This window comes from Belonocnema kinseyi, chromosome 6, assembly GCF_010883055.1.
Source record: "Belonocnema kinseyi isolate 2016_QV_RU_SX_M_011 chromosome 6, B_treatae_v1, whole genome shotgun sequence".
Classification (NCBI taxonomy): domain Eukaryota; kingdom Metazoa; phylum Arthropoda; class Insecta; order Hymenoptera; family Cynipidae; genus Belonocnema; species Belonocnema kinseyi.
In genome coordinates this window covers 5,466,560-5,490,524 of record NC_046662.1, presented here as the reverse complement: position 1 = coordinate 5,490,524, position 23,965 = coordinate 5,466,560, and the positions used below count along the sequence as shown (strand labels likewise).

The 23,965-nt window shown below is 27.4% G+C and overlaps 2 protein-coding genes across 3 annotated transcripts in view; one reads left to right on the top strand and one right to left on the bottom strand.

Annotated features, from left to right (window-relative positions):
* LOC117174334 (calcitonin gene-related peptide type 1 receptor-like) overlaps positions 1 to 23,965 on the bottom strand; it is a 748,751-nt gene that overhangs the window by 606,616 nt on the left and 118,170 nt on the right. For both annotated transcript variants that reach the window (XM_033363359.1, XM_033363358.1), the window contains one exon: positions 20,093 to 20,207. In XM_033363359.1, the coding sequence (XP_033219250.1) occupies positions 20,093 to 20,207 (115 nt within the window). The remainder of the gene's footprint in view (positions 1 to 20,092; positions 20,208 to 23,965) is intronic.
* On the top strand, positions 5,208 to 17,944 carry LOC117174328 (UDP-glucuronosyltransferase-like). Its single transcript, XM_033363350.1, has 5 exons — positions 5,208 to 5,780; positions 9,009 to 9,428; positions 12,439 to 12,670; positions 15,616 to 15,841; positions 16,931 to 17,944. Exons 1-5 carry the CDS (start codon positions 5,364 to 5,366, stop codon positions 17,217 to 17,219), a joined length of 1,584 nt encoding a protein of 527 aa, XP_033219241.1. The 5' UTR covers positions 5,208 to 5,363; the 3' UTR covers positions 17,220 to 17,944.

The following is a 23,965-nucleotide window of genomic DNA, read 5'->3' as shown; positions in this document are numbered from 1 at the left end:
TTAAAATGATTTTCTTTATTTTGAAAAAAAAATCTGAGTTGTTATTCATTACAAGAAATGAGTGTAATGGAATACTGTGATAAGTGGCAACTAATAAAAAAATTCTGATATACATTGTCTGTACTTTTTGCAACTCATAATCAGTACAATGATACAACATTTTTTTACTATCTGTAGCTACAAATTCTGATCAATTATTCATTATGGTCTTGATTTGGCAACCTTCATAGCTAGAAAAAATAAATAAATAAATTTCAGAAAATAATTAAAATCTAAAATGCATGATTATTGTCGATAATTTAAGGTAACTTTAGTAATTTCTGAGAAATTAAATATAGAAGTTTTTTGTAAAAATAATTTACAAATAAGCACGATATCAAATTATATAAAACACACGATGCGCAACCGCTTCAGACATAATTTTTAAAATTTTCTTTTTCGAAATAATTTTCCGGTTTTTAATTTTCTCTTGCAGCATATTTTCTGATTTTTAATTTTCTCTTCTAGCATATTTTCCCAGATTTATATTTTCTCTTCCAGTATATTTTTCAGGTTTTAATTTTCTTTTCTGAAACAATTTTCTCTTTTAGGGAGGAAGTAAATAATATTTATTTTCTCTTCCGGCATACTTTTATAGATTTTAATTTTTTCTTTCAGGATAATTTTGAGGATCCAGATCTAAATTTTCCCTTTCAGAATATTTTTCCATTTTTAATTTTCTCTTCCAGCAAATTTTTCTCTTCCAGAAATAATGGTAAATAATCTTTAAATTTCTCTTTCTGCATATTTTGCCGGACTTTATTTTTTCCAGAATATAATACCAGATCATAAGTTTCTCTTCCAGGATATTTTGTCCAATTTCTTTATTCTTCTATGGCATACATTGCCAGATTTTAATTTTCTCTTCCAGCAAATTTTGGCGGGCTTTATTCTTCTCTTCTGACTTATTTTTGTCTTTTAAAAAACGGATCAACTAATCTTCAATTTTCTCTTCTGGCACAAATTGCCGGATTTTAATGTTATCTTTTATAATAATTTCCCAAATTTCGTTTTGCAGGATTTTATTTTCTCTTACAGCATATTGTTTTCGTTTTTAGTTTTCTCTTCGAGTATATTTTTCGACGATTCAATTTTCTCTTCCGGAAGATTAAAAAATAATCAATTTTCCGCATTTTTAATCAGATTTTATTTTCTCGTCCAGCATATTTTGCCGTACTGTAATTATCTCTTGAAACATATTTTCCAGATTTTATTTTCTCTTCCAGTATATTTTGCCGAATTCTCATTTTCAATTTTTTTCTATTTTACTAGGCTTTAATTTTCCCTGCCAACATATTTTTCTCTTCCAGCATAATTTAATGGATTTTAATTTTATCTTCCGGTATATTTTTCTCTTTCAGGACAAGGAGCAACTTATCTTTAATCTTCTCTATTTCCTCTTAGAGCATATTTTGCCGGATTTAATTTAATTTTTCAGATTATTTTGCTAAGATTTTATTCTCTATTTTGGTATATTTTTCCATGCTGTAATCTCCTCTTACAGCATATTTTTTTCATCCAGAAAAACGAATAAGTAAACTTTTTGTTTCTCTTTCGGCATATCTCACCGAAGTTTAGTTTTCTTTTTCAACATATTTGAGTAGATTTCATTTTCTGTTCCGGAATAAATTAATTTTAACGTGCGGCATACTTTTCCGAGTTTTATTTTCTCTTTCGGGATATTTTTTAAGTTGTTAATTTTCTCTTCTGGCATATTTTGAAGGATTTTAATTTTCATTTTTGACATATGTTCATTTTTGATTTAGGTTTCTGTATATCCTGCCAGATTTTAATCTTCTCTTCCGGCACATTTTTCTCTTCCACTGAGAGAAGTAAAAATGTTAAATATTCTCTTCTGGTACTATTTGTATTTTAATTTTTTCTTCCTGAATAATTTTCCTGATCTTTTTTTTTTTCTCTTTCAGCATAATTAGCCACATTCTTATTTTTTCTTACGGATTAATTTTATTTTTCTGCACATTTTTTCCCATCTGATTTTGTCCTCCACCATATTTTTCTGGATATACATTTTCTATACCAGTGTATTTCTTAATGTTCAAATTTTTTATTTTCCAAAGAAAAAATTAATCTTTAATATTCTTTTCCGGCATAATATACTGAATTTAAATTTTCTCTTCCCGAATAATTTTATAAATGTACATTTTAACCAATGGTTTATTTGGCCTGATTTTATTTTCTCTTCCAGGATAATTTTCTAGATATTAACTTTCTCCGCTGGAATATTTTGCTGCATTTTGATTTTCTCTTTTGACACCTTTTGCTGAATTTTTGTTTGATTTTGTTGCATATTTTGACCTATTTCAATTTTCTGCTTTTGTATAATATCTTTCCAGATTTTAATTTTCTTTTCCGGCATTTATTCTTTTCCCCGGATCAAAGTAAAAATTTAAATTTTGATTTTGCAGTATTATTAGCCGCATTTTAATGTCCTCCCTGGAAATAATTTTCCATATTTTAATGTTTTCTTTCTTCAGAAAAATTGAATTTTAAGCTCTTTCAATTTAAAAAAGCTTGAAAATTAATTTTTAACTGTTGAAAGAGAGAGAGAGGAAAATTAACGTTAAAATTTCAACTGGTCAAAATTGAAAAAAAAAATTTTTAATAAAATTTTCATCAGTTGAATCTTCTTTAGTTCTTGAGTTTAAAAAATTAAACCTTTGAAAATTGACGAAAATACATAAATTAATTTTCAATAGATGAAAATTCAATTGTAGAAATTTTTGGAAAATTGAATTTTGAACTTTTGACAATTGAAGAAACTTGAACATTACTTTTTAACTGGTAAAAGTGAGAGAAAAGTTCAAATTCAATTCTTTAATGGTCAAAATTGAACAAAATTGGAAAAAAACTGCATTTTCAAAAGTCAAATCTTCATTAGTTCTTTACTTTAAGAAATGTAACTGTTGAAAATGGAAGAAAACTCATGAAATAATTTTAAACAGATGAGAATTCAATTGCTCAAATTTTAGGGAAATTGAATTTCAAACTTTTGCAGGCTGAAGAAACTTAACAATTGAATTTTGGACTTTTAAAAAATGTATTATTAAAAATTGAATTTTTAATTTTCTTCCATTTTCAAAAATTGAGAATTTATGGATTGAAAATTCAAGACAGTTGGATTTTAAAATGATACAAAAAATTATGTTATAAAAATTGAAAAAAACATTATTAATTGAAATTTCAAAAAAATGAAAATTCTACTTTAAAAATTTTTTAAATTGAAATTTAAAAAAATTGAATTTAGGTCTGGTCTCGAGTTCACAGTCCGACTCGAAACCATATTTAAATAAATTTGAACCTATTTCTTCTAAAAATAAAATAAAATCAATAATATAATTTTAAACTAAAATTAAAAAACTTGACTCAATTTCAAACAGTTGAAAATTCAGTTTTTTTAAATGAAAAATATTTAATTCACAACCGTTTAAACAGTTGGAAAAATGTTTAATTGCATTTTTAACAGTTGCATTTTCAATATATGAAAATGAATGATTAACATTTTTTAAATTTAAAATTAGCGAAAATTTAAGAAAAATATGGAATTAAATTATCAACAGTTGTACTTTCTTTAATTGCTAATAGATGAAAATTACAGAAAATTAAATTTAAATTCTCACTGTTAAAAACTGAAGAAAAATGATAAGTGAATTTTCAACAAAGAAAAGCTTAAATGTAGAAATTAAAAAAAAATTTAATTAAATTTGCTAATGTTTAAAATACAAATATTAAATATTCAATTTTAAATTTTCTTCCATTTTTAACTCTTGTAAATCAAAGAAAATTAGGAAATTAAGATATTCAAACTTTCAACAGTTATATTGTCTTTAATTTTCAACTTTTGAAAAATCAGCTGCCTAAAATTCAAGAATTTTGATTTGTTATTTTCAACAGATGAAAATTTAATTGTTGAAATTTGAAAAAAATTTAATTTTCAACTGTGATAATTAGAGAAAATTGAAAATTAAAATTTCCATATTTGAATTTTTTTAAATAAAAATTGAACCTTTAAAAATAAAAATTGAATTTTTAAAATTGAAAATTCAACTTTTGAAATACGAAGAAAATTGAAAATTAAATCTGCAACTATTGAAAAATTAAAACTGAATTTTCTCTGTTGAATTTGTCCTAATTTCAACTGCTGTTCGGTTGATTTAAATTGAAAAAAAATTAATTTTCTACTCTTCAAAAAATGGAAAAATTTATAATTCCTTTTTTAACAACGGCATTTTCATCAGATTAATTCAACTACCGAAATTTGAAGAAAATTAAAAATTGTATTTTTAACTGTTTAAAATTCAATTTTGAATTTTCCTTCATATCGATCTCTAAAAAATTGAAAAAATTAGGAATTGAAAATAATTAGGCTTCTAATCGTTTGAATTTTCTTTAATGTGTAACTGTTTAAAATGTATGAAAATTTTTCATTCGATATTGAACAGATAGAAATTCGACTATTGAGATTGGAAGAAAATTGAGCACTTAACATTTCAAAATAGTTAAAGATTCAAATGTTAAAAATAGAATTCTTAATTTTCATCTGTTACAGATTTAACTTAAAATAAAGGGAGAAAATTGTACATTTAATTTTTAACAGATAGAAATTCAACTGTTGAAATTGACAGACATTTAATTTTAATTTTTCAAAATAAGCACAAATTTAATTTATAACAACATAAAATGTTTAAAAATTGATAATAGAATTTGCAACTGATGGAAATTCTACTATTGAAATTCAACGCATTGCACTTTTAAATGGTAAAAATAAAATAAAATAAATACATTACGTTTTTATAATAATCTAAATTAAAATCAAGTCATTTTGATTAAAAAACGATTCATCAAAAAAATAAACAATATAAGAATGACTTGCTAAACCTTATACTCGTTGACATATTCATCGATCTTATACATCAATAAAATCAGTTTTTCGATAATAGCGTATAAATAAAATTGTAAAACGAATAATATAAAGTTTCTATTAAGGTTCTTATATAACAAATATTGTTTATCCTCTACTATTTTTAAATTTATTTTATACAAAAATTGTAATACAAAATCGATTTTCCCGTCAAAAGAAAATTCTCATTGGATAATCTGGTTGTCGATAAGATATGATTATATTTTATCTAACAGATATCGATTCTCCAAAGAATCATGATCCAAATTTCTATCCTCCAGATTTTCTTTCAATAACCCTCGAGTAGGAACTAGTAAAATTTTAGTGCGTCCGATTTTATGTGTTAATTAAAAGCCAAATCAATTAGCAGCTGATAAATAATCAACTTCAAATAAAAATAGTGAAAATGGATCCGTTCTATTTTTTAGCAATAGCGACAATTATTGCAGTTGCACTAAAAAGTGACAGTAGTGAAGGCTATAGAATTTTAGGAATTTTTCCCCTACATGGAAAATCTCGTTCAATCTTTGGAGAGCAATTGATGAAAACCTTTGCAAGAAAAGGACATCAGGTCGATGTCATTAGTCATTTTCCGCTTAAGGAACATTTTCCTAATTACACAGATTTAAGTATTCGCGGCTCACTACCAGAATTTACAGGAAATTTCAGTTACGATTTAATTGAAAATTTTCCAATTGGTTCCATGGAAAGTCTAATGAAAATGACTGGTGATTCTATATGTGATTTACTGAAACATCCAGTAATAAACAATTTAATTAAAAATCCCCCCAAGAATCCACCTTACGATCTCGTCATTGTAGAGGTAATTTTTTATTTTATATTTAAACCATTTTAATTATTGTTCATCATTCACGGTATTAAATTATTCATTGCAAACTTTCATGATTTTAATTTTTTCTTCGGGCATATTCACTGGATTTTAATTTTCTCTTCCGGCATATTTCACTGTTGCAAATTTTTAATTTTCTCTACATAAATTTCAATTTAAAATAATTCTTGAGTTTAAACACATAGTTTACATTATAAATTTGTCAAAAAAATTTAGTTTTAATTTGTCAGTTCTATTCTTAACCGCTTTCAATAATAAATTTTCCAACTCTTAGAAGAGCTTAATTTAGCCTTAGAATAATATTTATGTGTTTTCTTAATTGTCCACCGAAACTATTTATGCTGAGCTCACCGAATCTCGGCGAAAATTTCTAAAGCTCTGCATTTTTTACTGTTTTGAAAGTTTTTTTCATAAAATTAAAGAGTATTCTATTTGGAATAAGCGTAAATAGCGATGTTTTCCATTTTTTCCATTTTGGCCTATTTTATTTTAAATTTACAAAAAAGTGCAGTTTTAAGAAAAATATTTTGTTCTCAACTCTGAACGCTTGAATGTATTTACAAAGAATTTGAATTGCAAACTGAGCGTTCAAAAAAGCAAATATTTTTGTATTGTTCAATCTTATAATTATAAAAAAATAAACCATTTTCATATTTTTTCCAAACAGAAAATTTTCATTAAAAGTTTTTTTCCACCTATTAAGTGTCAAAACAGTTTACTAAACTTACTAGACTGCATATTATTTTTTACACCTAAACTTCGGATTTTTTTATAAATAATTTACTTTCGCAAATTGATAATTTCCATAATTTTTTTCCTTAATGTTTTTCCATCTGATATGCATTGAAATAGCTTATCAAAATGATTAAAATCCAAAAAAATTGACCATTTATTAATTCTGATGAGATAAGCTATACATAAATATATATAAATTTTCTATTCCTTAGCTTACATTTTTTTAATTTTCCACAGATAAAAATTTCACTATTTATAAATAATAAGAATTAGAGAAAATTAACAATTGAATTTTCGACTAGCGCACTGAAAAAAAGTTAAATTTAGTTTTTATGAGTTGAATTTTCTTTAATGTTTTACACTTGAATATTATAGAAAATTGATTGCATCTTCAATACAGGAATTTTCTTCTATTTTTGAATGTTAAAAATGTAAATTTCTGTAATTCTCAATAGTTCAAAATTAAATAAAATTGAACATTTAATAAAATTATAAATTAAAGAAAAAATTTAAGAAAATTTTAAGTGGAACTTTCAACCCCCAAAAATTAAACAAAACGAAAGTTTCAAGTCTTAAAAAATTGAATAAAATTTACAAAATTAAATTTTCGGCTATTTATAATTTAAAACCATTAATGATGTATTTTTGGAGAATTGAAGAAAATTGAATGTTCTAAAGTGCATTTTGTTCTATTTTCAACGGCAAAAAATTCAATTTTCTTCAATATTGAACCGATAAACATTTAAAAAAATTAAGAATGGAATTTTCAACAACTGTATTTTTTATTTTCAACAGTTGGAAATACAATTATATTTTATTTTTAACTGTGAAAAATTCCATTTCGGGCAATTGAAGGAAATTAAAAATTAAATTTTGCTCCATTGCATTTTGTGCTATTTGAATTTTTAACAGATAAAAAAAAACTTTTTACAAATAAATGAAATTTAAAATACCTTTTCTTTACTGTTTAAAGTTTTAAAAAATTCAAAATTTAAGATAAAGTGAAACTGAATTTAAAAAATATAATTTTCTTCAATTATCAATAGTTAAAAATACAATAATCTTTTATTTTTAACTGTCGGAAATTTAATTATGGAAAATTAAAGAAAATTTAAAGTTTAATTTTCAGCAATTTCTAAGACTTGAAGGTTCAACTGTTTGAAATTTAAAAAAATGAAATTTTCCTGAATTGCATTTTGACGAATATGAATTTTCAACAGAAAAAATTGAACTATTTTAAATTGCGGAAAGTTAAAAATTAAACGTTCTACCGTTTAAAGTTTAAGAAAATTGAAAATGAGGGAAAATTAAACTAAATTTAAAAAAATGCATTTCCTTTGATTTCCCACAGTTGAAAATGAAATACTATTTTATTTTTAACTGTTGAAAATTCAATAGCGGACAATTTAAAAAAAATACAAATTATATTTTCCAAAATGCATTTTGTGCCATTTGAATTAAAAAAATATATATTTTCTTCAATTATCAATAGTTGAAAATGTAAGTCTTTTATTTTCAAATATTGGAAATTTAATTGTGGACAATTAAAGAAAATTTAAAGTTTAATTTTCAGTCATTTCTAAAACTTGAAGATTTAACTGTTCAAAATTTAAAAAAATTAAAAATGAAATTTTCCAGAATTGCATTGTAATAAATATGAATGTTTAACAGAAAAATTCTAATTTTGTAAATTGCAAAAAGTTAAAAATTAAATTTTCTACTGTTTAAAATTTTTTACAATTGAAAATGAAAGAAAAATGAAAACTGAATTTTAAAAAATGCATTTCCTTTAATATTGAACAGTTGAAAATGTAATTCTATTTTATTTTTAACTGTTGAGAATTCCATTGCGGACAATTGAAGAAAATTGAAAATTAAATTTTCCCCAATTACATTTTGTTCAACTTGAATTCTTAGCAGAAAAAAATCAACTTTTTTATATTGAAGTAAGTTAAAAATTCAATTTTCAACTTTCTAATATTAATTAAAATATTAAATAAATAAAATTTGCGTTTTTAGCAGAAAAAATTCAAATTTATAAAACTGAAGAAATTTAAAAACTGAATTTTTAACGTATTACAATGATATAAAATTGGAAGTTGAATTTTTGACTGTTACAGTTTTAAAAAATTTGAAAATAAATTAAAAACTTAATTCATAAAAATGCATTTTCTACCATTTCCAACCGTTGAAAATGCAATATTCTTCTTTTAACTATTGTAAATTCAATTGTGGACAATTAAAGAAAACTGAAAGCTGAATTTTCAGTAATTGAAAAAAATCGAAAATATAATGTTCAACAGTTGAAAATGGAAAAAATTAGGAATAGGATTTTCAGCAATTGAATTTTGTTTATTTTTTAAGTGTTGAATTTAAAATGAGAATTGAATAAACACACATCTTAATCTATAAAAAAAGAGAAAAGTCAATTTAAAAAAATCCTAATAGTGGTCATCTCTTTATTAGTATTTTTCAGCGCAATGTTATTTTGCATTTGGTCGACATTTGAAAGTTCCGATGATAGGTGTCTCAATTTCCGTTTTACTCGAGTGGCAAAATTATCCTTTGGGAAACCCCACCAGTTCTGCTTTTGTGCCCGGGGGGTTCACCGATTTTCCGTCAAAGATGAATTTTTGGCAACGATTAAAAAACGAATTACTGTCCAAAATCGTTATTTATCAATTTAACAACCTGGCATCCCGACAAAAAAAATATGTGGATGAAAATTTTGGGCCTGGATATCCGAGTATTTATGAACTTTCCAAAGAAATGGCTCTGGTATTTGTTAATTCACATTACAGTCTGAATGGTATAAGGCCACTTACACCAGGTGTAGTGGAAATTGGAGGAATACATATTCAAGATAATCAAGAAAAATTATCACCGGTTAGTGTTTATTTTCTATTGCTACTAATATAATAAGTCCACATTGAAACTTAAAAAATTAAATCAAATTTGTAGAACATTTTATTGAATTAATGTCTCCTTTCTTCCAAAAATATCCTTCCCCTTCATTTCTGTCTACTTCCATTAATCTTCTTTATCTTCTGTCCTTCTCCTTCCTTCCGCGTCTTCCTTCTTCCGCTCTCTCTCTCTCTCTCTCTCTCACTACTTCCCCTATTTTACTCCACTAATCCCTCTCCTCATTCGACCGCTATCCTGAATTTTCTTATACTCTCCCACTCATCACTACTCTCCTTCACTTTTCTTCTCTGCCGCCTTCACATTTTCCAGTCCCCGATTATCTTCTTTATCCTCCTTTTCTACATTCTCACTGCTTCCCGACGAACCCTCTCAATATCCCCTCCCTATTCTACTTCCACCTCATTTCTCCTCTCCATTTGTACACCCCTACTTTCGCTTCTCTGATTTACTGTCCCTCCCTTCCCCTCTCCTAGCCCACTTCTACTTCTCATCCCTTATCATACTTTTCTAATTACCTGCTCACAAACTTATCCACTTTTATACTCCTCTTCTCCTCCACATTATCTCTCTTACTACTTTCTCCTTGCCATCCGTGCTACGCCTCCACGCCCATGTGGCCCCACCCATTGCGTCACCTTTCCCATTTTCGCTAATCCTGTTTCCCTTCTCTTCCTTATTTTTAATCTCCTTTTTCTATTCCGAATCTCATTCTGTCTTACAAGTAATCCTTACTCTCATAGGAGGTGGTAAAAATCGATCAGCAGAAATCTCTGTCACCGACTGTGAAAATGAAAAATAAAAAACTAACGTTTTAAGTTAACTTCTCAAATAACAGAAATTTGTATAGTTTTTCAAACCAGAAAGAACTATGAATTATCTTTTTAATTGAATTGCTCTTACAGCGAAGGGATCGTAATTAAATTACGTAACAGTTCAAAGGGGTGGGGGTCCAGACATTTTGTTACAATTTTTTACGAAAGTGGGGAGGAGGTCCTTCACTCACGTACATAATTTTCGAAAATTCGCAAAAACTTTCTCCTGAATACTATATTTTTAGTTATCAATTTTATTATTTTTTAACATATTAAAATTCGTCTTTTTGGGTTAAAAAATCATCTCTTTTTTTAAATGTCTCTTGTTTTAGCAGAAGTTTCATTTTTCTTAGACAAAAATTCAACTGTTTGTTTGAAAATTAAACAATCTGGTTAAAGAAGTCATACTTTTTGGTTAAAAATTTGACTATTTAGCAGAAAATGAACTTCTTCTTTGCAATTCTTATTTAGGTATTGGAAAGTGAACTGGAATCTTCTTTAAATGAACTTTTCTTGTAATTCATTTATTTTAAAACAAAATTCATCTTTCTTAAGTGAAATGCAACTCTTCGAATGAAAATTCAATTCTTTTTGAAAGTTTGTCTTTTTAATTTTAAAAATCACCTTCTTCAGCAGAAATTACACCAATTATGTTTCAAAATCATACTTTTTGGTATAAATTGCTATTATTTTGTTGAAAATCCAACTATTTTGTAGAAAATTTACTTTTTCTTGTAAAGAAAAAAACTGAAATCCTTCCTGGATGAAAATTCCACGATATACAAACAAATTTGATTAAAAATTCATCTGTTTCAAGAGAAATATTATCTTTCTTGGATAAAAATGAATTTTTTATCGAGAATGAAACTATTTTGTTAAACAGTTAAAAACGTTCTTTTTGTTTAAATTAATAGTTTGGTGTTGAAAGATGAACTAAAATATTTTATGAATGAAAGTTCAATGTTTGAAAACAGTTTTTTTATTAAAAATTCCTCTGATTTAAACAAATTTCATGTTTCTTGTCTGAAAGTGCAACTATTTAATAGATAATTCAAAAATTTGTTTAAAATTCATCTTTTGGTTTAAAAAATCGTCTTTTTGGGCTATAAAAATCAAATTTTTTCGTAAAAATTTATTTTTTGTTACGAAATTCATATTTTGATCTTGAAAAGTCAACTAGAATCTTTTTTGGGTGAAAATTTAACTATTAAAAATGGCAAATTCATCTATTTTATGAGAAAATTCATATTTTTTAGATAAAAATGCAACTACTTGGTAGAGAATTCAACAATTTGTTTAAAAATGCATCCTTTTTGGTTTAAAATTTGTCTCATTGGGGTAGAAATTTCCATTTTTTTAATGTTGATATTTTTTAGTTAAAAAATCTCCTTTTTTGATAAAAAAAATGATTTTCTTGGATTAAAATTTCATTTTTGTAGATGAAAGATGCATCAGTGTACCTAAAATACTGTTTTTTTCGTTTATAAAAGATTACATCTTAAAAGTGTAACAAGATTATAATGCTAGTATTTGAATACGATTAATTAAAGAAAATGAAAAATTAGTCAAGAAAAATCAGGGAATGTTGAAAATGATGATCTGGGACAACTTATCTAATTCTACTAGCAATAACTAGCATTATTATAATTATAAAAATAAAAAATAAAATAAAAAGATAAATATAATTGTAAAAATTCCTTTATTCTTTTTTTTCTTTTTTAATTTTATACATTTTCACAAATGTCATAAATTTTCATTTTCATACATCTTTCCAAATTGCATACATTTTTACAAACCTGATAAATTTTTACAATTTCCATAAATTTTTACAATCTTCATAATTTTTCACAAATTTCATAAATATTCATTTCCATAAATTTTTAAAAATTTCATAAATTTGTACAATCTTGATACATTTTTACAATTTACATAAATTTCGACACTCTTTATAATTTTAACAAATTTCATACATTTTTCAAAAAGGTCGAATTAATAGCAGAAATTCTTTTTGAATTTTTTTAGTTTGAAAAAAACAACCTATCTTTTTATTTATTTTAATTAATGAATTTTGAACGAGACATAGTTTTAATATTGCATATTCACATATTTTTGTAATCTTCATTTAAATCATTATTAAGTTATTCTACCTATCATTACAGGAACTGCAAAAATGGTTAGACGAGAGTAAACATGGATGTGTTTACGTGTCCTTCGGATCAATGGTAACTTTAGAATCTTTTCCCAGAAAAACTCTCCAAGCTTTTTATGCAGCTTTTAAAAATATAGCTCCTGTGCGAGTTTTGATGAAAATTGTAAATACAGACAAAATGCCTCTTGGACTTCCTGAGAATGTCTTAACTCATCGTTGGCTACCACAAATTCAGGTTTTGAGTAAGTGAATCAAAAATTTTTAAAATTCTGGATAATTTTTTAATTTTTTAGTTAATTAATGTCAATTTTTGGCTTATTTTCCGACAAATGTTCTATGAGCCAATATAATTATCACGAATTTTTTCTAAGTAAAGTTTTTGTAGGTGGAAAATAGTAAAAATTATAAATGGAAAAACAGATGGTCTAGAAGAGAGAAATTTCAAAAATGCAGAAAACACATTGTTTGAATTAGATTAATTGTATATATTTTTAAAAATATTTAAAATGAAGAGCTCAAAATTTCCGGCAATTCATTGCGAAAAAATAAAAAAAATTTGCCGCTCAACGAGCCGCACAAGGTTGATTCAGAAACTTGTTTTGATCAAATTAATAGTTTTTTACTAAAAATGAGAAACCGGACATTTTCCTTGTACCGAAAACAACGACTTTTGAAACAAAACTCGCGAAAACTCGGCTTCTGCGCGAGGAAATGATGTCGGTTTATTATTATTGTTAATAATATTCAATTTCGATAATGCTAGAAAGTTGCGGTTTTTTATGAAATTTTCAACTTTTTGTCTAATTTTCAATGAGAGTGAGGTGAACGATTAATTAAAATTTGAAAAATTAATTGTTTGAATAATATATTATTGTTTATGATAGTCAATTTGAATGCGAGAAAATTGCAGTTTTATCTGAAATGTTCAACTTTTCGTCTAATTTTCAATTAGAGTGAGATGAATAATTAACTAAAAGTTGAAAAATTAATTCTTTGAATAATTTAATTATATTTTTAATGATACTCAATTTAAATAATGCTAGAAAATTGCGGTTTTATCTGAAATGTTCAAATTTTTGTGCTGTCTTTTGTTTCTTTTTTTTATGATAGGTTAAGCTTTCCTCTGCCTTGTTTTAGATAAATTAACATTTCTTGTTCAAATTTATTTGCTTATTTGTTTTAAGTTTATATGAATATTCTTGTAAAAAATCAAACAAAAAAATTTGAAGATTTCATGTCACGTCCAAAAAAAAGTCTAAAATTGCAGAAAAGTTGAAATCTTCTAGCATTATTCAAAATGACTATTATTGAAAATGATAATAAATTATTAAAGCAATTGTCAACTTAAACAAACAGCTTTGCAGATAGAGTCAGGTGAAAATTAATTAAATGCAAAAAAATAATTGTTTAAACAATTTATGATAATTTCTAACAATATTCCCTTAGAATTATATTTTATCAGAATTAATAAAATATGATAAAAATAATTGTTTAAACGATGTATTATTATATATAACATTATTATTTTCAAATAATAGTAGAAAATTACGGTGTTTTCTTACATTTTTAACTTCTTGTCAACTTTTCAGTTTTAATTAGGTGACAATTAATCAAATATGACAAAAATGATTGTTTGAACAATTTGATATTATTTATCACATTATTTTAATAAGATATTGATAAATAGTTGCAGTTATTTTCTGACATTTGCAAACTTTTTAAAACTTTTTACTGAGAGTGAGATAATTACTAATGCAATATTATAAATGAACTGTTGAATAAATTATACTTATTTATAGCAATTCTCTCTCTGAATAAAGGTTTTTTTCTGAAATACAAAATCTATTTTAACTTGTCAATTATAGCGTGGGAATAAATAATTAAAGTAACAAAAATAATTTTTAAAAAACATTCTTATTTACAACAGTATTCTCTCAAAGAATTTGCAGTTTCTGAATTTCTTAAATTTAAATTATCAAGCTTAAAACCTCTTGAGGTTAAAGCAAAGAATCATGCAATTATTTATATATCAATTAAAAAATTTGAAAAAAATGTCCATCATGTTAATTTAAGGAACCTTGAATTTTTGAGCGATTCCTGCGCCAAACAAATTTTGTCAGAAAATAAGAAAATAATGGCGCTTCTTTGATTCCATTTGAAACAATTTCCGGTAATAAACTTTGAATTTTCTCACAAAAATGTACAATTAATTAAATACAAAATACGTTTCTTTTGTGTATTTAAAAAAATCGAACTTTAAGATCATGTTTCTAAATTTATATTTTTATATTATTTTTTACCAACAAAAACCTACACATGTATTTATTTGGAAATTAAAAAAAAAATTAAACTTGTCAGCTTTATAATAAAAGTTTTTTTTTCTTAGAAGAAAATAATAGCAATTTTCTTTGATTCCAGTCGCAAAAATTTCATGGAATGCACTTGCAATTTTATTAGAAGAAATATGTTTGTCGAAAATTGGTTAAAAATTGAGACTTAATCACCAATGCGCATGGGGTTAAAAAAATGCGAGGTGGAAAATTAAATTTTCAAATATATTCAAATTTCCAACTGTTAAAAATACAAATCTTAAAAATTAAATAAAAAATTATATTTCTGTATTATTTTTTACTACGAAGAACTCTACACACAAAAAAGTTGTCATGATTTTTTTGTCTTCAGAAAATTATAGAAAATATAGAAAATTCAACTTGAAAGTGTAATTTTCAACAATTAAACAATCGAACGTTGAAAATTGGAGAGAATTCAAGATTTATAATTTTATATAATTTTGGAATAACAAAAACTCTACGCACAAAAAGTTGTCTATAATTTTTTAGCCCTTGGAAAATTGTTGACAAAATTGGTCAAAACTAGAAGTATTAATAGCTTAAAATTAAATTTTCTTTAATTGTCTTCAATTTTTTTTCTTTTTGTTTTCAATTTGAATTTTGATCCATAGAAAATTTCAAATATCATTATTTTTTACTAACAAAAACTTAACATCCGAAAAACTTGTCACAATTTTTTGGCCCATATAAAATTGTTAAGAAAAGCAGTCAAAAATTGAAACTTTTCCCTGATTTCGCAAGGGTAAAATATTTACCAATTTGAAAAAAAATTGACATAAAAACGTGAAACTTCAAAATTTTTAATAGTGAAAACAAAAAACTAAATTTTCTTGCAGAGCACAAGAATGTGAAAGCTTTTGTGACCCACGGAGGATTGATGTCAACTTTAGAATCAATTTATGCTGGCGTTCCAATGATTGGTTTCCCATTGTTCGGAGATCAATTTTATAATCTAAAAATTTACGAAAAAAAGACAATTTTAGTTACTTTGGATCACCATAATGTCACCGAAGAGAAATTTACAGAAGCTTTGAATACGATTTTAAAAAACCCGGAATACAGGTAAACAGATTTTTATGATTGTCACCAATAAAGATTATAAAAGGTTCGTCCAAAAAAAAACATTTTTTTTAATTGTTTAAAATTTTAGCTGCTATCTTTAACTGAAAATAGCAGCATGAAAATATTCAAAAGTAAAACAAGCCACTAAAAAGAGAAAGTAAAATAAATTAAAGAAATTGGTGCAAAAATGGATTAGGAGGTTCCTGGGTGTCCAAAAAGTCGAGAAACACCTAAATAACTGCTCTGATAAAATATTATTCAAATGGTTCAAGGTCTTTATTGGAAGAGCTTTCAACGAGAAATCGAATTGTGACCTTCAATTTGACCTTAAACCAATTTCACCTTCTAAGTCATTTAAAAGTCAAATTTGTGTTTTTAAATAGAGACCCATATTTTTGACATTAGCAATAGAAAGAGTGAAAAATAATACGTTTAAATATGAATTTCAATTTGACCTTGAAGTTGACATTTAAGATAATTTCAAGGTCAACTTTGTTGTTCACATATTTAAACCTAATTTCCACTTTTTCGATTGCCGATTTGAAAAACAGGGGTTCCTATTTAAAAACACAAAGCTGACCTTGAAATGACCTTGAAAATCAAGTTCAAGGTCAAATTGAAGGTCACCGTTGGATTTTTCGTTGCAAATTATTCCAAGAATGACCTTGACCAAAAACTTAAAATTTCCCACTCTCTGGATTGTCGATGTAAAAATAGGGGTTTCCATTTAAAAACACAAAGTTCACCTGGAAATGAATTTGAAGGTCATGTTGAAGGTCAAATTGAAGTTCCCCGTTCGATTTCTTATGGAAAGTCAGTCGAAGAATGGCCTCGACCCATTTTAATAATATTTTTTCAAGAATGTTATTTAGGTGTTTCCACACTTTTTGGCTTACGAGAAAAATCAAATTGAAACACACAATCACACATTTTATTTTATTTTTTATTCTGAAAAAATTTAGTGGATATTTGGAGACAAAAGCAACAATTTGTAGGCCAGACCTTTTTAGGAAAAAGGTTTTTTTGGACCTCCTTGATATATAAAATATTATTTCAAAAGATTCTAACGAATTAATTTTTTTTGTTTAGAAATAACATGGAGAAGATATCGAAACTTTATTTTGACCGTCCAAGTACTCCACAGGAAACAGTATTATTTTGGGCGGAATATGTTATCAGAAATAAAAATATTTTGAAATCACCAGCCGCAAATTTAGCCTGGTGGCAAGTCGAATTATTAGATGTTTATGGTTTTATTTTATTTATTGCTCTATTTGCACTTTATGTTTTATTTCTAATAATTAAAATATCATTTAAATATATTTTTATTACATTAAGGTCGGATAAAAATGCAATCTTATCTAAGAAACAAAAATAGCCTACTACGAAAAATTAATTTTTATGCATGTCTATTAATTTAAGAAATTTTGTACGATTTTTCTAGTACCGATTAACAATGTCTTTGTTTAAGAAATTAATTCAGCGATGAAGAATCATATCTTTGAAACGAAAAATTTAGAGTATGTATTTTTCAAAGTATTTTTAAACACAAAAATAGATTAAAAATTAACTTTCTTCAATCTTTGAGGAATTAATTGCAAAGCATTTCTAACAGGCGAATTTCAGCGGTTTTTTTTTATTCATACGTTTTGTAAAAAGAACGTCATGACCGCAAAGTAAAGTTATGAAATATCTAGAACCCAGTATTCGGTCAGTTTTTAGAAGAATGTCTCTTAACAAAATTCTTGTTTTGCTGATAGACTTAAAAAAGCCGTCTCTCAAGTGGCCGTGTAGCTCAGCCGTTGAGCGCTCGGTTTGTGGGCAGGGGCTGCGGGCTCGATTCTCGGCGCATGCGCTGATCGCCAACGCCATTTTTCTCAAAACCGGCCAAATATTAGGTTCTAGGAATTAAACCCAGCAACCTAATAATTTCATGTTCTTCACTGTTTCCCAAAGTTTCAACGAAAAATATTTATTATTTACTACTTATTATTTATAGCTTTCTAAGGACCTGAATATATCGTTAATTATTAAAAATTTATTTTTGATTTTGTGAAAATGATATATTTAAAAATATCATTGCATGACTATTAATTTTCCAAACCAGTACTTGCTCATGGCGGCCTGTTTCCGTAAGAATCAACATTTAAAAAATGTAGGGGTAGAAATCTTCATTTATTACATTCTAACGTAAAATTATATGAATATTATAACTTCAACACTTGTTTTAAATACAAGATTTAAAATTGAAAATGCAATAATCTTTTTTTTACATTTTTTTAAAGTTGAATTTGCAATAGTCAAATTTTGAACAGTTGGAAATTTAACTTTCAATTTGCTTCACTTTCCAACTATTTCTTGCAACTGTTGTTAATAATAATTAATGGCCAATCTTTTCAGTGTGATGTGATAAAAAATGTGATTAAATGAATATTACTTTGTTAAAACATTATTTTCCAATGGCGATCAATTTTTGAAAAAATTTAAATTTTTCCGTATTTTTTGAATAAAGTGAGTCTCATTTATTAATTTATCATGTGAAATTGTTTAAATATACCTTTTTTCAAAGAAAACTTTTAATACAAAATTCAACTGCTAAAAATTCAAGAAAATTAAAAAAAAAATCTTTAACTGTTATAAATTCAAAAACAAATTTGCGTTGGCACGGTTAAAAATACAATTATTATTAATATTCTTTAGTTTTCATTACCTGAATTTAAATTTTCAACAGTTGAATTTTAATTTTTTAACAGTTTAATTTTCAAGTATTCAAATTTCAGTGATCAATCTTCTGCATTTTTAAACAGTTCAAAATTGAAGAAAAATTTAATTATGAAACTTCTTTATTTTTTAACAGTTTTCAATTGGGGCAAATTAAATTTTCAGTAGTTGAATTGAAATATTGTTTAAGTTTAAATTCTCGAAGATGAAACTGTTGAAAATAAAATTCTCAATTTTCTACAATTTTCAATACTTGATTTTTAACCATAGAAAATTCCATTATAAAGCATCTTTAATATTTTGAAGAGCATTCAACATTTTTAAAAAATTTGAAAATAAAATTTTCAAAATTTCAAAACTGAAAAAATAAACAAAATTGAACTGCTGAAAATGCAATGATAAGTTTCATTCAATTTTTGACAGTTTTATTTTAAATTCTTAACATTTTACTTTTTAATTTTTAACAGTCGAAAATTCACTTATATTTCTTTAATTTTTTCTTTTTAATTTTCAATAGTTAAATTTTTAACTGCTGAAATTTCGATTCAGTTCAAAATTGAACAAAAATTAATTTTAAACAGTTTCATTTTCTTTAATTATCAACAGTGCCAATTCAGTTTTCATCTGTTAAAAATATTATTATCGATGTGCTTTATTTTTTAACAGTTTTAAATTGAAGGAAGTTGAATTTTCAGTAGTCGAACATTGTTCAACTTTCAACAGTTGATAAATCAAACCTTGAAAATTAAACTTTTGACAATTCAATTATTAATAGTCTTCAATTTTCAATATTTCAATTATCCGCTGTTGAAAATTTAATTATCAATCTTGTTCAATTGTCAATGGTTGAAAAATCACTTGTTATTTTTCTTTAATTTTCAGTTTTTCCTCAATTTTCAACAGTTACATTTTCAACTAATAATAAATAAATTCAATTATTAACTTTTGAATTTTTTCCAATGTTCATCAGTCGAAAATTGAAATGTTAACAATTGCGGTATCCATTTTCTGCAAATTTCTACATTTCAATTTTCAATTTTAACAGTATGAAATTAAACTATTAATTAATTTTTTCAGGGTAACATAATGAAAAAATCTATTGGATTTACATAAATTTTCCAACACCTCATTTGCCATGTTCGAAGACTTTAGAAGAATATAGTTTTTTAACCATTTTTTTGTCAATTAAAATATTTATTTATTAAATTATGTAGAATATTGTTAATGGAACAGTTGAAATTAATATTTTTACTATAAAATTAAATTAAAGAAATTCAAAAATAAATGTTCATCAGTTAAAAATTAAATCGCTCAAAATTCTCATTTTGAAAATATAATGTTCAATTTCTTGAAATTTTTAACATTGAACTTTTCAGCTGTTGCAAGTTTAGACGCTTAAAAAAATTGAATTTTTCTAATTCGAATTTTCAACAATGCTGTACATTCAATTTTCTTTCATTTTTCAGAGTGATGTAATACAATATGTCACAAATTTATAATAAAAAATTTATTAAAAAATTTTATTCATACCTGGTAAAGATGTGACGTAAATTAACTCTTGGTCACAAGCTTGTCGTCTCTCGAAAAGAATTCTTTGTAAATCGTCCTCGTGAAAGGTAGAAGCCACTGTATTATTTGCAGGCATCTAATTAAATCAGAAAAAAGGCCAGATGATGGAAATTATTTCGATTTTTTAGAGAGATAGATACTTATTGCAAATAGGTTAATCCAGGCTAAAATATTCTTTAAAGGAATAAAAAATTAACGTTTCTTAATTTAGAAATGTTAATAAATAAATTTAAAGGCGCGAAAATATGGAAAAAATAATGATTCTTTTTTTAGTAATTATGTATTTAATTGACAATGCCAAAAAAATGATTGAATTATAATTTTCATATTTTTAGCTTTGAAAGGTAGGTCTCATTGTTATCTTTATTTACGAAGTATCAGAAGCGTAATCGAAATATATCCAGCCTAATTCTAGTAATTTCTAATAATACCAGTATTCCGTAATAACACCTTTTAGGTTTATTTAATCCACTTTTAAAATGGAGTAATCCGACAATCCATAGTTATCCAGTGTAATCCACATTTACTCCGGAGTAACTCAATTAATTTCGAGTAATACTGTGTTCCGTGATAATACACTTTAAGGCCTTCCTTTAAGACTTTTCCAGGACTATTCAGTGTAATCCACGTCCACTCCGGAGCAATTAATATAATACTGAGCAACTCCTGTATTTCCAAATAATCCACTTTTCGGCCTAAGTAATCCACTTGAAAACCAGACTAATTCAGAAATCCAAGGCTATTTAGTGTAATCCACGTGTCTTTGGAGTAATTCAAGTAATTCCGAGTAACTTCAGCATTCCGAATTTTTCCGCTTTTGAGCCCAGATAATCGAATTTTAACGCAGAGTAATTCGGTAATCCAGCTTTATCCGCAATAGTCTACTTGTACTTTGGAGGATTTCAAGCAATTTCGAATAATACACGTATGCCCCGGAGAAATTGAAGTAATTTCGAGTATTGCCACAATTCTAAAGTAATCCACTTTTAAGCTGAAGTAATCTAACTTTAACCAGAAGTTAGATGAACATCGAGGGTTATCCGGTGTACTTTACTCGTAGTCCAGAGTAATTCAAGTAATTTCGATTAATACCAGTATTCTGAAGTTATCCACTTTTAAGCTGACTCAATCTATTTTCAAACTGGAGTAATTCGGCAATACAAGGGTAATCCAGCACAATCCACGTGCACTCCGAAGTAATTTAGGTAATTTAGAGTAATTCCCGTATTCCGAAATAATCAACATTTAATCTGAAATAATCCATCTTTAAGCAGAAGTAATTCGGCAATTCAGGGTTATCGAGAGTAATCAACGTGTACTTCGGAGTATTTAAATAATTTTAATTAATATCAGTATTTCGTAATACACATTTAGACATAGTAATCCACTTTTCCTCCCCTAGGGGCTGTAAGACGTTGTAGTTGGTTTAGAGGCTTAAGCGTGTGGGACATAGGGGTCAAACGGAACTCGGCCTGCATGCGTATGGATATGGATAAAAGGACCCATATAAACGAGCTCTCCTAGTATGCATGTTTGTACTATGATAGAAGGGTGAAAGATTCTAGCTAACACGGGCCTTCTGAATCCGCGAATGGTTATTCATTGAATTTCTCGCTCAATGCAAGCACCACTCAAAGCTATGGCTGCAGAGTGATCGTGTCCGTGGTACTTTGGCATCTAAGGGTCACAAAGGTGTCCTAACGGCTTCTCATGGACACCGGACGACCTCCCCGATTAATAAGTCTTCCCCTTGCACGCGGCGCCTTGCAGGGACGAACCTTTTATTTCAATAGCTACTCGTGGAAAGCAAAATGGATCACGCAAATCTAACTTCAAAAGAATAAGGAGAAAGGGAGGTTGCGTAGGGGAAAAAGGGGTTGGGTCCTAACGGGTTTAACATAACCCTTTCCTCCCATTTTGTGTCTCCGGCAAACGAAACTCAGACGATGGCTATGGCTCCAGCTCTTCCGGGAGCTGAGGAATTGACGGTCCCTTTGAATGAGGTTATGGAAACGGGAGCGGCCAATCCATCCCCTAATAAGTAGAAACGCATCAATAGTTCCCTGAAAAGAAGACTGAAGAGGCGAGCGCAGCGAGCTAGTCAAGCAGCTGCGGTACCTGTAACATAGGCGACTATAACGCCAACAACTAGTACTAAGACCCAATAGCGAAAAAGGGGCTTAGTGGGTGCCCCAACAGGGGAAGGGGGCTAAGGGTGTGAAGAGGCACAAGGCGGTCCAGCAGCCGACGAACAAGGAGTCGTGGGGGGCTAGACTGACAGCCCCTCAGAAGACTGACCCCCTGACGATGGTGGTGACGGATATGAGGTATTTGGACTCGCTGCTCACTACAGAGCAGTTTGAACTCATCAGGGAGGCCAACAATCAAGATCTCATCTGCAGGGGAGGGTTGTTCGTATTTATGGCAGCTAACCCAACGGCTAAAGCTTGGCTACACAAGTCTGTCGTCGAGACAAGGTCTTGGGTAGGCGTATCTCCTAAGGTGGATGGGTATCAGTTGCTCCAGAAGATGGTTAAGGCTACAGCGTGGTTCCCAGGTAAACTGGAAGATCCGTATGTGGTCCTCCTCTGACTGGATAGATTCAATCACTTACTTAAAACAGCATTCTGGCGGATCGTCAAGCACGGTAGGCCTCAGCAAGAGCACACAGCTAGCGGAATAAAAAAATCTTCTAGCTGTGAAAATTCCTTAGTCGCAGAAAAGGGCTCTTGCAGTCCTCAATAACAGGCCCTTCTATCAATTTGGACACGTCTAGTTTGAAGTTGAAATCCAGGAGCAGGAGGAGCATGTTGGTGGTGGACAGGTTAGTTCGAGATACTATTAGGGGATTAGGAAGGAGGGGGGGGCAGTTTTTTTACAGGAACACCAAGGCGGCTAATCCAAGGGCTTACATAATGGCGAAGGAAGTCAACAGCGTCCCGCTGCTTGAGCCAGGCGCAGATCCAGAGAAGGGCTTGGGGGGGGGGGCACACAATAATTACCCTCTTCCCTCTACACTCAAGGGGGAGGTTAATAATAATATTAAAGTTATTCCTCGCCCGATTCGAATCCGGGCTGAGACAGATTTTCGCTTGTTCTTAAAAAATTATTTGCATGAGAAAATCGTTTTAACGAATCAAAAATTGTATTATTTATAAATGAACGCTATCATTTGCAATGTCCTAATTAAAGATTGAAATTTTTTTTAATCTTTTAAAACATTTCATAAAAGTATACCTCCAAAAAAAATCATGATTTCGAAATCTTTTAAAATACCTAAAAACTTACCAAATTTTGTGTTAAAATCTTTAAAAATCTACATTTTTTGGAATCCTTACATTATTATTTTTACAGATTTGGAAATTTTAAAAATTCTTTTTAAATATTCTCTTGAAATTAATTTTTCAAAATAAAAATTTTTTTATCAATTTTGTGAGGAATCTAAATAAATTTTTTTATATTTTGTAACCTTTCAAAATGCTTAAAAAGCTTCTAAATTTTTTGTTTGAAATATTAAAAAACCTAAATTTTGTTTTCAATTTTTTGACATCCTTTAAAGTTTCAACTTATTTTTGAACTTGTTCAAAACCTCTAAATATCTCTTAGACTTATTCCAATTTTTTTCAAATTCATAATTATTCAATTGTTATTTATTCATCAAAATTTGCTATTGTTCTGAAATATTCTCCATGAATACATTCTCAGAGGTGCCCAGGTCAATTAGAGACGTCGATACCCTTGAGATTTTGGCCGAGATTTTCAAAGAAACCATTAAATCCACTTCTGAAAGTAAGTGCCGATCTTCAAGTATCTGAAAGGCTGCGGAAATAATTA